The sequence below is a fragment of the Mustela nivalis genome (genome assembly GCF_964662115.1).
Source record: "Mustela nivalis genome assembly, chromosome: 8".
In the NCBI taxonomy this organism is placed as follows: domain Eukaryota; kingdom Metazoa; phylum Chordata; class Mammalia; order Carnivora; family Mustelidae; genus Mustela; species Mustela nivalis.
This window is the reverse complement of record NC_139027.1, coordinates 89060763-89075276: the sequence shown is the minus strand read 5'-3', so window position 1 is coordinate 89075276 and position 14514 is coordinate 89060763. Positions and strand designations below refer to the sequence as shown.

General features: G+C 52.7%; 1 protein-coding gene across 3 annotated transcripts in view; it reads left to right on the top strand.

The window, feature by feature from the left end:
• Window positions 1-11857, top strand: part of ABHD12 (abhydrolase domain containing 12, lysophospholipase) — a 96386-nt gene extending 84529 nt beyond the window's left edge. For 2 of the 3 annotated variants that reach the window (XM_082744287.1, XM_082744289.1), the window contains exons 6-13: window positions 1050-1095; window positions 3526-3655; window positions 4724-4761; window positions 5287-5366; window positions 6302-6384; window positions 8428-8506; window positions 9660-9787; window positions 11168-11857. In XM_082744287.1, coding sequence (XP_082600413.1) covers window positions 1050-1095; window positions 3526-3655; window positions 4724-4761; window positions 5287-5366; window positions 6302-6384; window positions 8428-8506; window positions 9660-9787; window positions 11168-11207 — 624 coding nt within the window. In that variant the 3' untranslated portion in view covers window positions 11208-11857. The remainder of the gene's footprint in view (window positions 1-1049; window positions 1096-3525; window positions 3656-4723; window positions 4762-5286; window positions 5367-6301; window positions 6385-8427; window positions 8507-9659; window positions 9788-11167) is intronic. The other variant, XM_082744288.1, reaches the window with a different exon arrangement.
• The last annotated feature ends 2657 nt before the right edge of the window (window positions 11858-14514 follow it).

Sequence of the window (14514 nt, the reverse complement as noted above, 5' to 3'; positions counted from 1 at the left end):
TCTGGCCAAGTTGCAGGGTCAGGAAGTCTGCCACACTGAAGTCTCACCCATCACCAGATTCCAGGCTGATCTGGTGGAGGGGCTGGTGGGTCTGCCAGCCAGGCACTCAGACCCTCACGTCTGCCTGGTTGTCTTCTTGGAAAGCTTGAGCCTCAGAGCTGGAAATGTGCAGTTGCCTTCAGGGTCCTCTCCCTCGTCTACCCCTCACAGGGACCGACACCTGCATTGGTTAACCTGGCAGAGAGCAAATGCGAGGGAACATCTGCATCTTGTGGGCACCGCTCTGTCCCTCATACACCAAGGCCACGCACTGCTGTGGGCCATGGGAGGGTTTGTTCCTTGGCTGAATTGGATCAAGTTGGGGAGGGGGTGCTTCTGCAGAGCTGTGGCCCCTTCTTAAGGTTTCTGTTCTTAGTAAGGGTTTGCACCTAGAGCACGTATGGCCCTGGTGGGAGCAGATGCTGTAGGGGCAGATGCTGCCCTGGGGCAGGCAAAGGAGAAAGGAGCACACCTCCCTCTGGGGATTTTGGAGCATGTTGGTGGCTGGCCACTTCCACATGTCTCCAGGCACACTACAGGGAAGCTCAGGTGTGGGCTGTGAGAAATTATCTAGTCCAGAAGATCACGTCATTTAGAGGGGTTTTGTTTTCAATAATAGAAAAATCCAACAAAATCTTCAAGTCTAAGAAATGTTAGGTTGTAGTAAGGATCCCAGATGCAGTCTCTGACCATAGAGCCCCTCCTTCTGAGTCTCTGGTCTCAGGGTGTCTGCCCTGGCTGGGGGGCTACCTGTGCCCTGGGGGGTCTGAGCTGTGGGAGAGCCCTTCTTTCCATCATATTCCCAAGGCGGCGGCATCTGCGTGTCCTGTAGCAGCAGCAGATGTGTGGGTTTTATAATGGGGAATGGGCATCATGGTCACAGTGTTTATGAAGCTCCCACTGTGTGCAGGGCCCAAAGACTGACATTGGGCTGGCTTTGGTAAGAGGCAAGCTGCCCTCAATTCAAGATGTGTGGATTTGTGCCCAGATATTTATTTTTTATGTTCCAGGTGCTGAGTTCCCTTGGTTATCACGTGGTCACCTTTGACTACAGAGGTGAGTTCTTTTGCAAGTGCAAGTCTGGGCCCTCACACTGCTTCCATTTGGGTCTGCTGTGCAGGCGTCAGTCACCTTGGGAGCCGAGGCAGCGTTTGTAGCTCATGGTGCCCTGATGTGCAGTGATGGCGAGTGTGGTGGTCGGTGTGAGGGCACATCATCTTCCCATGTGTGTCCTGCATGCTGATGAGGGGCATCCCTCAGCAACATTTTAAATGTAGAAGATACTGTCATTTCTTTACTGGATTCCGACTCCCCAGAGCTGGTCTTCAGACACATTTTGTGGGCAGAAGAGCTTGTCTTGTTAAAGTTCTTCTTCTTTTTTTTTTTTTTTTTTTAAGATTTTATTTATTTATTTGACAGAGATCACAAGTCGGCAGAGAGGTAGGCAGAGAGAGAAGGGAGGAAGCAGACTCCCTGTGGAGCAGAGAGCCCAATGTAGGGCTTGATCCCAGGACTCTGGGACCATGACCTGAGCCAAAGGCAGAGGCTTTAACCCACTGAGCCACCCAGGCACCCCTCTTGTTAAAGTTCTGAAAACAGGAGAAAGAACTGTTAAGAGAGAAGAAAGGTTCTTCTTGCCCCTCAGCATTTTTTCTTTCTTGAGTGAGTCAGAAGGCTTTGCTGCCGAAGAGATGGAGAACCCACAGTCACTGTAGGCTAAGAATGGTGCACCTTAACGAGCCAGGAAAATACTTCGTATTGATCAAGAGCTGCCCTGTGAGAAGCATGGGCCTCCTGTAGTCTCAGCAGCAGAGGTCAGAGGTCAGAGGGCTGCTTGGCTTACTTAGCCTGCTTAGCTTGACCTACGGGGAGGGTAATGGTGTTAATACCCTCAGACCAAGGATATGGTGTCGTAACAAATTGCCACACACCTGATGTCTTCAAAGAGCACAGACTTACTTTGCAGTTCTGGAGGTCGAAAGTCCAAAACCTTTGCCACTGGGTTAAATAAAATACAGGTGTTGGCGGGGCCAGCCCTTCAGGAGCTTCTGTGGGAGAATCTAGTTCCTTCCCCTTCCAGCTGCTTGAAGCTGTCCTTGTGCCTCAGTGCATGGCCTCTTGAGTCTGATCTCTGACCCTTGCCTTTCCCTCTCACTTGTCCAGCAGACCATTGTGGTGACTTTGCACCCATGCTGATAAGCCCATAATCGCCCGTGTCATAGTCTGCTGATCAGTGGCCTCATTTCCTCCTGCTGCTTCACTCCCACCCCTTGCTGGCCACAGAATCAAATGTCCTCACAGGCCCCGGGGATGAACACACAGGCCTCTGGGGTGGCAGTGGCCTGCCTGCTGCAGGGATGGTTCTTTCCCAGAAGAGTGTTCACAAGTTCTGGGTTGGGAAAAACTACAGATAAGGATCTGGAAAGTAGTTCACCCACTTTTCCTTTTCTCTGTGCTAAAAAGGGTTTTGTGTTCCTACAGAGTGCTAGAGACTTCAGGGTGATAGAGCAGCCTCCTTCCTTGTTCACCTCCTTGTGCTTCTACCAGAAAGCGAAAGCCCTCACAGCACTTTGTCTTTCCAGTTCTCATCAAGTCTCTGCATTTCTAAGCTCCACATCTGCCAGTCTCTGTCTCTCTGTATTCCTTCCTTCTGTCCACACCTTGAAGCTCTCGGGGTGGCCTTGTCTCTCACATGCCCCCTTAAGCATCTGGGATGCCCAGGGGAGGTGCCTTATTGTGCCCACTAGTTGTCGGTTTTGCTTAGGCAGCAGAGCAGGCTCTTTCTGAGCCTCGTGGTGCTTTCAGATCATTTGATGATGACTCACTGCTGAGTTGCTAGAAATGACAGTGGCATTTGCCCTTTACAAGATCCTGGGGGGAGGGTCCTGGGGGAAAATGGGGTCTGGGGACAGAGATGATTAGCTTTCCTCTGCTATTCTGAGAGCCCCTTTTCTTTCTGGGTCAGAGTTGCCTTGAGCCTGGAATCCTGCTCCCACCCCAGCCTGACTACCCACATCTGTCTTTAGCTGGGCTACAGCTGGCCGTGGAAGCCAGACTGGGCTCAGGATCCCCCTGGGGACGCTCCTTTCCTGCCGGGGCTCTGGGCAGGCCAAGGTCTCACTGGCCCATCACCTTGGGCCCGCTACCAGCAAGCCCTAAGGGTTGGGGAGCTTGCTGCCCCATCTGCCCGCAGGAGTCTGTGCGTCTGACGGCCCTGTCTGCACAGTTGTTCCTTGAGGCTTAGATAAGGGTGTGTGGATGGCTGTTTGGGCTCAGGGGTTGTAGCTGGCCAAGGAAGCCGGAGAAGTAGAATCCGGCTTGTCCACACACCCCTCATGTGGGTCTGTGAATGATGGTGGCAGAGACTTCTGTTGCCCCAGCCAGTCCTAGGCTGCCTGTTGAGAAAGAAGGGTATGAGTCCACCCCTCAAGCGGTTCCAGGGGCTGGGATTTGACTTCCTCCTCTTGCCACTTCTCCCCCTGCCAGGTTGGGGTGACTCGGTAGGAACGCCATCGGAGCGAGGCATGACATATGATGCACTCCATGTTTTTGACTGGATCAAAGCAAGAAGTGGAGACAACCCTGTATATATTTGGGGTCATTCTCTAGGCACTGGGTGAGTTCACAGCCTGGTGGAGTCATGGGGGAACAGGTCTTCATGGGGCAACGTTTCACCAGGTCTCTCCAAGACTGCCCTGATGGCGTCTGGATCCCGTGACACCATGAGTCCCAACAACCCTTGTCCCTCATGCCCGTGATGGGGATGGGGAAGAAGTGCCACAAGACACCATGAAGAGTTTGAGCTACTTGAACTCCTCAACCCAAAAAGGGACTTGAGATACACACAGGCAGCTGTGGGGTGGCCATTTAACCTCTGCAGGGAGGGTGGGCACACTTGCCTCAGTCCCAGGGTGTTCCTCAGGGAGGTGTCTGCAGAGCAGACCAGACAGGGCACTTGGGTTAGCATCAACTGGCTCTGGAGTGTGGGTGCTGGCTGGCAACCTGCGGGCTGGGGCTTTGATCACTTGCAAACCAGGGACATTTGTAAACAGCATGACCGCTTGGCCTGTACTTGGCTTACCAGAGACCATAGGGGAGGCAGCAGTGGGTGGTCCCTTCCTACATCTGCCAGGATGGGGGAAACAGTTTAATACTCCATCTGGGGCTGCCTGAATCACTGCTGCTGATGGAAGGTCAACAATGTTTCTAAAAGGGGCACTGCTGTCAGTGCCCGGAGTCATGAGGCCTTCAGCAACCATCCCTTTTCCAGCAGCTTTTCCTTTGGGTGCAGTGGCCGTGGCCCCTTCTTCCCCCTGATGCTCACCTTGGACACCCTGCTGCAGTTGGGGTGGACCTGTGGGCTGGGAAGTGCCTGCAGAGAGGAGCTGGGGCCGAGCGGGGAGCAGGCCATCCTGCTGTGGCTGTCTGCATGGGACCCGCCCAGTGTGGCCCTGGGATGGCAAGAGATCTGGGGGCTGTCATTGCCATCCTCGTCAGAAGGGGTGGCCCATGGCAGGGGCAGCATGGTCCTGGGCATCTTTGTCCATACCCTCCCCCAGCCCCAAACTCCACCAGTCGCTTCACAGATCCCACAGTTCCTCTGGTTCACTTACAAGACTAGAACAGTCTCATCTCAAACAATTTCCATCGTCATTCATCTGAACTGTTTTTCCTTCTTTCTCAGAGTGGCGACAAATCTGGTGCGGCGCCTCTGTGAGCGAGGTAGGGGCCTGTGTGGCAGTGGGAGTCTTGGTGGGCTGGGCAGGGTCTCCTCCTGGTCTCTGGGCTCAGGCGGGGTGGGCAGCGTGTTTGTGCACACTTGCTGTGCCCCATGCTCTGCTGTGAGTTCTTGGGAGGGATGCTGATGTATGACAGCACAGCGACAGTGCCTGTTGTCATCTCAGAGTCCTAGACACAGAGGTGCCGCGGTCTGGGTAAACCCTCAGCTGACCCCAGCCTGCATTCCCCATGGATTTTTGAGCAGCTGGTGGAACCTTATCAGGACTGGGCTCCCAAGACACAGCTTCAGTAGATGTGGTGCTGGGGAGCAAATGACAGCCACCTGAGAGGCCCCTGTGTGGGCACTTCTTGTGCCCCATCCATGCAGGAGTGCCTGTGAAGGGGGGGCAGGGCCAGTGGTGGGGGGTGCCTGGGGTCCACTCTCCAGTCTGGGGGACCAGCCTCTCCTGGGACATCCATGAGGGCTTCTTGCCCACCTCACAGCCCCCTGTTTGTTTTATTTTCTAGAGACACCTCCAGATGCCCTTATATTGGAATCTCCATTCACTAATATACGTGAAGAAGCTAAGAGCCATCCCTTCTCAGTGGCAAGTACAGATCTTATTAAAAGTTGCCTTATTGTTATTATTAAAATAATTACTATCAAGGTAAGTCTTAAGAGAATAAGTATAAAATAAAAATTAATCCTTGTTTAGTGCAGGGCGCTGCTGGGGAATTTTATAACTCTGTAGTAGGCAGAAGGACGGGGTCACAGCTGGGTTGTCCAAGGATAGTAGGATCCCCGGGAGGCCATGCTTCTGAGGCATGGTTTGCCTAGCTGGCATCGTTGCCCTGCAGGGCTCAGCCCAGGCCTGTGGCTGCTCTCCTGGCTGCTTCCGCGAACACGGAGCTGGTAGGTGCCCCTGCTCCCTGTCTGCATAGACGGTGCTCAACAGTAAGGCTCTCCCAGTCGTGTCTCCAGGTGACAACCTGGGGGAACCCTGGTGGGGATCCCAGGGTGACTCAGGCCCTTCTTACCTGCCAGGATTGAGGCTTTGGACCCTCTTTTTATAAGCCTAGTCCAGAGGGGGCTCCTGTGTGTCCTTTTCTGTCCTGTGGGTTCAGGGGGGCTGTGTCAGCCCCCTACCTGACCTCACGGTGCTCTGTTGCAGACCGAAGGAGTCCTCTATAATCTTACTTCTTTGGTGTTGCTTTACCCCCAAGTCACATGGACCCCTGTTTTCCCATGGGTGGAGGCCCTCATATCTGTTGGAGCCGGTCCTGCCCAGCTGCTGCTCTGAGGTGTGGGAGCCCATTTTGTGGGCAGCTATGCGTGGCCAGTTTGGGAGCCTCTTAAGCACAGAGTCTGTAGTCTGGGCAGTGGGGCACCCCAGCACAGCTCTGGTGGGGCCTCAGGTCAGTCCATTTGGAAGCACAGGAGACCCTTGGGCCCTGAGCACCCTCTGTCTAAATCCTTGACCTCGGCCTTTGCTGTGGCTGTTTTAACTGATGTTTCTGCATGTTGTTTCTGTGTCGCCTTCAGATATACCGATACTTCCCTGGGTTTGACTGGTTTTTCCTCGACCCCATTACAAGCAGTGGAATTAAATTTGCAAATGATGAAAAGTGAGTACTATGGTATAATACCTCATTTTCCAACTTAAAAAAAATCATTGAGAACCCCCAGGACTAGTCACCTTAACCAAACAGGGTGGAATTCTGTATACTGGGGTTCTTCCCCAACCATCAGACCTTTGTAAAGGGCAAGTCAGCCTGGGAGCTGCAACCGAGAGAAAAGGGATTTGAAAAGGCCATGGTGGCATTAAAGCAACAGGAAGACAACGTGTCCCTGTGTTTGTTTTATTTGTTAGTTGAAATCAGAATCAGAATTCCCGACAGAGGGGCGCCTGGGTGGCTCAGTGGGTCAAGCTGCTGCCTTCGGCTCGGGTCATGATCTCAGGGTCCTGGGATCGAGTCCCACGTCGGGCTCTCTGCTCAGTGGGGAGCCTGCTTCCTCCTCTCTCTGCCTGCTTCTCTGCCTACTTGTGATCGCTCTCTTGTCAAATAAATAAATAATCTTTATAAAAAAAAAAAAAGAATTCCTGACAGATTCTAATAAGGGGAGCTGTTACTCAAAAAATGACACTGCCTCGGCCATTTGATTTCTGTTTGGTTGTAGAAAAACGTTACAGAGTTCACTATTAAAAATATTTCTAGGGACGCCTGGGTGACTCAGTTGGTTAAGCGTCTGCCTTCAGCTCAAGCTGTGATCTCAGGATCCCAGAATCGAGCCCTTCATTGGGTTCCCTGCTCAGTGGGGAGTCTGCTTCTCTCTCTGCCTACTGCTCCCCTTGCTTGTGCTCTGGCTTTCTCTCTCTCTGACAAATAAATAAAATCTTAAAAAATATATATATTTCTACTGGGGCTCCTGGGTGGCTCAGTCAGTTGAGCAGCCAACTCTTGGTTTCTTCTCAGGGCCGTGGGATCAAGTCCCATGTTGGGCTCCATAAGGAGTCTGCTTGAAGATTCTCTCCCTGTGCCCCTTCCCACCTCACTCACTCGATCTGTCTAAAATAAATAAATCTTAAAAAAATAAATATCAGGTTAACATTTAAAAATCTACACTCAGGAATAAATGTGAAAAAATGGGATATTTTTCCTCTTAATTTTTTGTTTTGTTTCTGAAAATAGAGCAAACTAAAATTTGAACAGAAATAAGCAAAAAACTTGGTTGTTTATAAATATTGTTTTGGAACTTCAAGAATGATCTGAAAAAAGTGGATTCCAACAACAATCACCACAGTGAGCGTTGGGTCCCCCGAAGGTGCCTTGGCCATGCTCCGGGCTGACCATTGAGGGGCTGGCAGTATTTCACCCGCAGGAAATCATAAGCCCCCACTTGGGTGCATGGTGACAGCATGTGAACCAGGCCTTTTCTAGAGTGGGTCAGGTTTAGGACATACCCCTTAGAATGGAAGTCCTGAAAAGATGGGCAGTGTCACCATCAAAGTGTGACCCTTGCAGCAGAGGTGCTCCTCCCTGGAAGCAGAATGCAGAGAAAGTGTGCATGTATGTGTACTGCAAGCAGAAGCCCAGATCACCGGATGGGCTGGGCATCGGTGGGGTGACAAGCCTTCTGGCCCAGGTCCTGCCCGGTGCCAGGCTTGCTCAGTGAGGGGTGGCCAGGACCTGTCTATGCCCACAGCCCCTCCGTGGTTTGCTAGAGGGTTTGGATCATCTGAACCTCTTGAAAATGTTAATTTATTTGTAAACCTTCTGGGTGACCTTAAATGTCATTTTCAATAAAGACAGGTTAGAGCATGTAGGCTTTTTTACCAACACATTTCTAGTGACCATCATTTGCTATAGGTTTCTTGGCCCACCTCCATGGGCCAAATATAAATATCATTTTTTAACTTTTAAAGAGTAGGTCTAGTGGCAAAAATAATAATTTCCAATTTCTAGAAAATACACAGGGATCGGATAAGATGAATGGATCGATCTCTAGACTTGACTGAATAGATGATGGTGTAAACACTAGTTCTCTAGTGAAAAGCCAGTCAAGTTCTATCTGTTGAGCACCATGGTGAAGCCCCACGAAACCTGGGTAGGCCCAGGGACCCCCGCCCTCTCCCTGGGGCCTTGGTTCAGTTCCATCTTCCCCCACAGTGTGAAGCACATCTCCTGCTCCCTGCTCATCCTGCATGCCGAGGACGACCCGGTCGTGCCCTTCCAGCTTGGCAGAAAGGTGAGAGTTGGTGCCAACTCTGGTGTGGGCGGGTGTCTAGCCAGCTCCCATTCAGGCTGGGCCAGGCATCTGCAGGGGTTCTGCTGCTGCCAGGTGCCCCCACCCCAGAAGAAGAAGCTAGGGGAGGTCAGCAGCAGGGTCGGATGGGGGCAAACAGTTGATGTCTTATCAGCAAAGGTACGCTAGAGGGCATGGACTTCTTCACCAGTACATTTGGTGATAGCAAGAGGAAACCTGAGAAGTAATCAGATGGCTCCCAGTCCATGCGCAGGGAGCCTGGCCTGACAGACTTGACTGCTGGGTACTCGGCTAGGCTGGACAGAAGGAGCCCTCGAGGAGGAGGATCCCTGGCCCCTGTGCAGGGATCCCAGTTGGCGGACTTGATACAGAACCTCTTGTCTGTTCACCTGCCTTTGGAATGGGCCCGATGTCAGGAATACCCTGCTGTTGGGGGGCCTCCATGTTTGCTTTTGCTTAGTTTGCTCTGCCTTTGCTGCCAGACAGCAGCATTCAATTTGTAGAAGTGTTGTGGCAGCTAGCTAGCACCATCTGGCATGGTGATGGTGAGGGTCAGGGGCAGCCTTGATAGAGTGAGGCCTAGGGGCCAGTGGGTTCCAGCATGGCCAAGTCTCCTCCCTCCAGCGAGCCCGGGCCCACGGGGCTGTCTCGCAACGGCTGCTCAGACCCATAGATCCTGGCCATCTCAGGGAGGAAGGGGCTGAGGAAGGACAGATTGTGAGCCAGGCTACCGACCGGCCTTGACCCAGGCACACAGCAAAGTCCAAGGCAGACAGCCCAGCCAAGGCCCCGGGATGAGCCCTCAGGGCTGCTCTGGCACCTAGGCATCCACATGCCTGCATGCCAGGCAGCTCTTCCCGTGAGGCGGCCTCAGCTGCCTTACTGCCCCCTGCCGAGGGGCCATCTGGGAGAGGGGCATTAGGACAAAAGGTCTCGAGTGTCAAGCCAAGGAGCTGATTCCTGTCCACACCCGTGCCCCTTGCTCTGGCCACACAGGCAGCAGGACAGCACCATCGCTGGCGGAGGACTTGGGTTGCTCTTCAGAGGTAGTAGCCACTGACTGGTTTCTCTCCTGGGGAGACCACTAGGCAGGGCTGCCATCTGTGGGTGCTGACCTGTCTCTCCCTCATCCCAGCTCTACAACATCGCTGCTCCATCCCGAAGCTTCCGAGACTTCAAAGTTCAGTTTATCCCCTTCCACTCAGACCTTGGCTACAGGCACAAGTATATCTACAAGAGCCCTGAGCTTCCACGGATACTGAGGTGAGGCATTCTCCCCCTGGGGTGTGGTGGCTCAGGCCAGGTATGTGTCAGGCCCAGCCCTGAAAGCTGCCTCAGTGGGGCAGAGGGTTGCCGTGACTCAAGAACCTTCCATCTCCAGGGAGAGGGGTTCAGTGTGCATGGCGCCTCCCTCCTGAAGCGCTTCCGTGATCAGACAGGGCAGTGACTTTCCTGTGGTGTGGGTTGTGCAGGCTACATAGACACCCCACTCGGGAGCATCCAGCCACTGTGGGTCAGGCCTCAGTCTCTTCCTACACACCCATCAGGTCCTGCCCCTGTGCATATGCACATGGGAGACTCTGGGCCAGCTCGCAAAACCTGTTTGTCCTCAGCTGCTTCTTGAAAGGGAGCTGTGCTCCTGGCTACACCATGATAGCCATGGTCTGGGGCCAGGACAGTGAGTGGCTGGGGCTATGGTGCCCATCCCTTGCCCAGGTGCCAAGCCCAGGCATGAAGGGCGAGATGGTGGCACAGGGTTGTTTGGACTGGATGAGGCCTGGCCCCGCCTCAGGAGCCCAGGCTTTTGTGCAGGGACAAATCCCATCACTCAGGCCCATGCTCCCCAGCCTCCTTGCCTCCCATCCCAGGCATAGGCAGCCCAGCACCTCCTGGCCGTGTGGCCTTCTGCAGGATGCCAAGGTGGGGATGGTGCAAGTTCACCTTTCTGGGGCTGCTGAGCCTGGGGGTGTTGGAATTGGCCCTCAGTAGTTTTATGCCATTACACTTCAGCTCTCCTATGGCTGTCTCAGCAGTTCCAGAAGCAAAGCTTCATTTCTTTTTTTTTTTTTTTTAAGATTTTATTTGTTTATTTGACAGAGATCACAAGTAGACAGAGAGGCAGACAGAGAGAGAGAGGGAAGCAGACTCCCCACTGAGCAGAGAGCCTGATGCAGGGCTTGATCTCAGGACCCCGAGATCATGACCTGAGCCGAAGGCAGAGGCTTAACCCACTGAGCCACCCAAGCACCCCCCAAAGGTGCATTTCTTTAGTGGTTTGCCATTTCCTGAATCAGGGACCTGGGTTGCTCAGAGGGGACTGTGAACTCAAAGAGTATGGGTTTGCTCTAGGGTTGTGATTTTTCCAGCACAAAAGGAATAGGTTATAGGAAATTTAGTCCAGGGTACAGCTCTAGATTTAGAACAAAGAAGAGTGGCCCATTACCTGGTCTTTCTTCCTACAGGGTTGAGATTTGACCAGGCCAATTCCATTGGAGCCCTGTTTATTTAACTCAGGCTTTCTGAGCGGGGGTGATCCTCCAGGGTCCTTCTCAGACTCCTGGGATGAGTTGTTTGAGGACGGAGGGGGAAAGAGCTCTGGTGTGGGCTCTGGGTTTGGCTGATGGCTGTCCTCGTGTCGTCTAGGGAATTCCTGGGGAAGTCAGAACCTGGGCGCCAGCACTGAGTCTTGCTGCCTGAAGGAGCATGAAGACCTCTACCCTCCTCCCCTTTGCTCCAGCCAACCTGGCACCCTGGGGCCTGGGTTGCCAGCGTCTTCAATGCCCCCGGAGAGAGGACTTGGATGCCAGCTGAGGCAGGCGGAGGAGACCCGGCAGACCTGAGGCACCTGTCTTAGGTGGCTGGGAGCATGGATCTATGTGGAAAACACAGGTTGCAGGCATGGGATCCCCTCTCCCTCTTGTTGCCACTCAACCCGAGCTCTCATTGGGAAGACAGTGACAGAGTAGGCCAGCCGCCAGCTGGTCTATCCCTCACTTGCTGAGCTGGGCAAGGGAGCCTGGGGCAGGAGGCTTGGGGTCTTGGGACCACACTGAGCTTTCCAGCATCACTGGTAAGATCGTGGGGAGATGGGTTCTATCCCTTCCCAGCCCACGCAGAATATTCTCTAATGGTCCCATTGGCAACCCCCCCCAACCCAGAGCACCCTGCTTGCCTACCTTGGCGGTCCCTGCATCCCTGGGCAGGTCCCACTGCTCACAACGGGGGAGGTGAGGTGCCCATGACCTGCACTTCCTCCACTTTCTGCCCACCTTTCTGCCTAACCTGGCCTTAGACTGAGCATTTATTTAAGAATAAAATCGTGGTGGTGGTCTATCTGCTGTGTTCTCAGTGACCCCTCCAGCTATTTTCAGGTCATGTTCAGAGCCCAGCCTTTGGGAGGAGGGGCAGCTCTGTAAGGCCAGGGATCCTGGGCCTTCCTTTCCTCCTTCTAGATGTGGAGGTCCGTGCAAGGAGGGGCATCGTCCCAGGACAAGGTATGTTCATGGCCGGGGGGTGGCTTCTCCAGAGGGGACAGGGGGCGTTTTCCTAAAATACAGGCCTCTTTCAACTTCACACTGTAGCAAGCTTACTGGATGTTGGTATTGTTTGGCAGGCTCTAGGGTTTCACCCACAGACGCCAAGCAAGCCCTGGCACAAGTCCGTGGAAGGACATGGGGCATTGGAGTAAGAGGTTTCTAGTTCTAGTCCGTGAGCACCGCCTTGTTCACTTATTGGGGAAAGGGAGTGTTGTTCAGTTTTTTGTCAAATTAGTCTCCCTGGACTTCTGCTGCCCCCACTTGGCACCCTCTGAGGATCCTGCTTCTCAACAGCCCTGGTGCTGGTGAAGGGCCAGATTCTCATATCCTAGCTAAGTAACCAGAGAGTGAGAAGTCTGTGGTTTAGTAAGGGGCTTTCAGGCTGGCCCCACAGAGGACTGTCCTACCCCTGCGGCTTAGGTATAGAGGCGTGATGCATAACAGAGGATGAAAGCCCACCTGGGACCTACTTCCCCTGATGGTTGGACTCTCCCCACCAGGGTCCTAAGGCTCTGGGACTTCGCGGTCTTGGCAGCTCAGAAATTCCCCTGGGTTACAGGGAGCCTAGTTCACCAGCCTGTTCTTTAAGGTCTGTGGCCACTCTTGGCAGCTGTGGGCAGTCTGTGGGGCCGATGCGCCAAGGCAGGTGACAGCTTCTCTTTTCTGAGGTACCTTCAAGCTGCCTATAGTGATTCTCACATTGGGGAAACCATGCCTTTCCTAAAGGGGTTGAAGCATGAACAGACTCTCCTGAGGTCAGTTTATGTCTTCCTTCTATTGGACGGGTTCCCCTGGCATCAGATTTGGGTGTGTGCACTACCTGCAAGACCCCACCCCATCCCTGGGGTGAGACATAAGCCCCTTCCTATAGCGTGTTCCTATGTAACTGCTCTGCGTGATGTGCCCCCTGGGCCCGAGTAGCCCCCCAAGGCTTGCTCTTTCAGCCCCGTGACTGAGGCCCCAAGTCAGAGCTGTCCTCCCACCCCACTTCAGCCAGATGCAACCCACCCACCCTGCCTGGGCAGGAAGCTTCCTCCTGTTCTGTGTTCTGTGTATGTGTGAGCCATGTGAGAGGATATGAAGTAAAATATACACTGTTGGTATTTTGATAGGTGCTCTAGATAGTGCTCTAGAAAGCACTGATAGGGATGGTGAGCTGCTGGGCCATCGGATTGGCTAATCAAGTCCAAATGCCTTCACTGCTGGTCTCAGATTAGTAACTAAATTGTGGGCTAGGACAGATGTAATCTCTGCTGATCACAAAACCAATCCTTGAATTAAAAAAAAAAAGAAAAGAACAGATCAAGACATGCACAGCTATAAATTCTGCAGTTAATACACGTTTCCTGGAAGGACGTGTCTCCTGGGAGCTCAGCATCCCCAGGCCGCTCCAGCGGGCCCACGGTGCTCCATTGTCCTGTGGTTTTCAGGTTGTTTGGCTAACAGCCCCAAGTTATGTCCCTCCTGGCTTTTAATTCAGCCTACAGTGACACAGTTTGGGGGACATGCTTTCATCCCCAGGGCATTCCATGTCCTAGGGCCAAGAGTGGCTGGTAGAGGGCAAGTGCAAAAGAACCAGTGTAATTTGCACCAATGATGCCAACATCCAGATGACAGTTTACACAACAGATTGGATGATTCTTTTACCAGCTTGTGGTTCAAACACACATACTCTTTTTTTTTCTTTTATTTTCAGCATAACAGTATTCATTATTTTTGCACCACACCCAGTGCTCCATGCAATCCGTGCCCTCTCTAATACCTACCACCTGGTTCCCCCAACCTCCTACCACCCCACCCCTTCGAAACCCTCAGATTGTTTTTCAGAGTCCATAGTCTCTCATGGTTCACCTCCCCTTCCAATTTTCCTCAACTCCCTTCTCGTAACTCCCCATGTCCTCCATGCTATTTGTTACACTCCACAAATAAGTGAAACCATAGGATAATTGACTCTCTCTGCTTCACTTATTTCACTCAGCATGATCTCTTCCAGTCCCGTCCATGTTGCTACAAAAGTTGGGTATTTGTCCTTTCTGATGGAGGCATAATACTCCCTAGTGTATATGGACCACAACTTCCTTACCCATTCGTCCGTTGAAGGGCATCTTGGTTCTTTCCACAGTTTGGTGACCGTGGCCATTGCTGCTATAAACCTTGGGGTACAGATGGCCCTTCTTTTCACTACATCTGTATCTTTGGGGTAAATAGTCAGAAGTGCAATGGCAGGGTCATAGGGAAGCTCTATTTTTAATTTCTTGAGGAATCTCCACACTGTTCTCCAAAGAGGCTGCACCAACTTACATTCCCACCAACAGTGGAAGAGGGTTCCCCTTTCTCCACATCCCCTCCAACACACATTATTTCCTGTCTTGATAATTTTGGCTATTCTAACTGGTGTAAGGTGGTATCTCAATGTGGTTTTAATTGGAATCTTCCTGATGGCTAGTGATGATG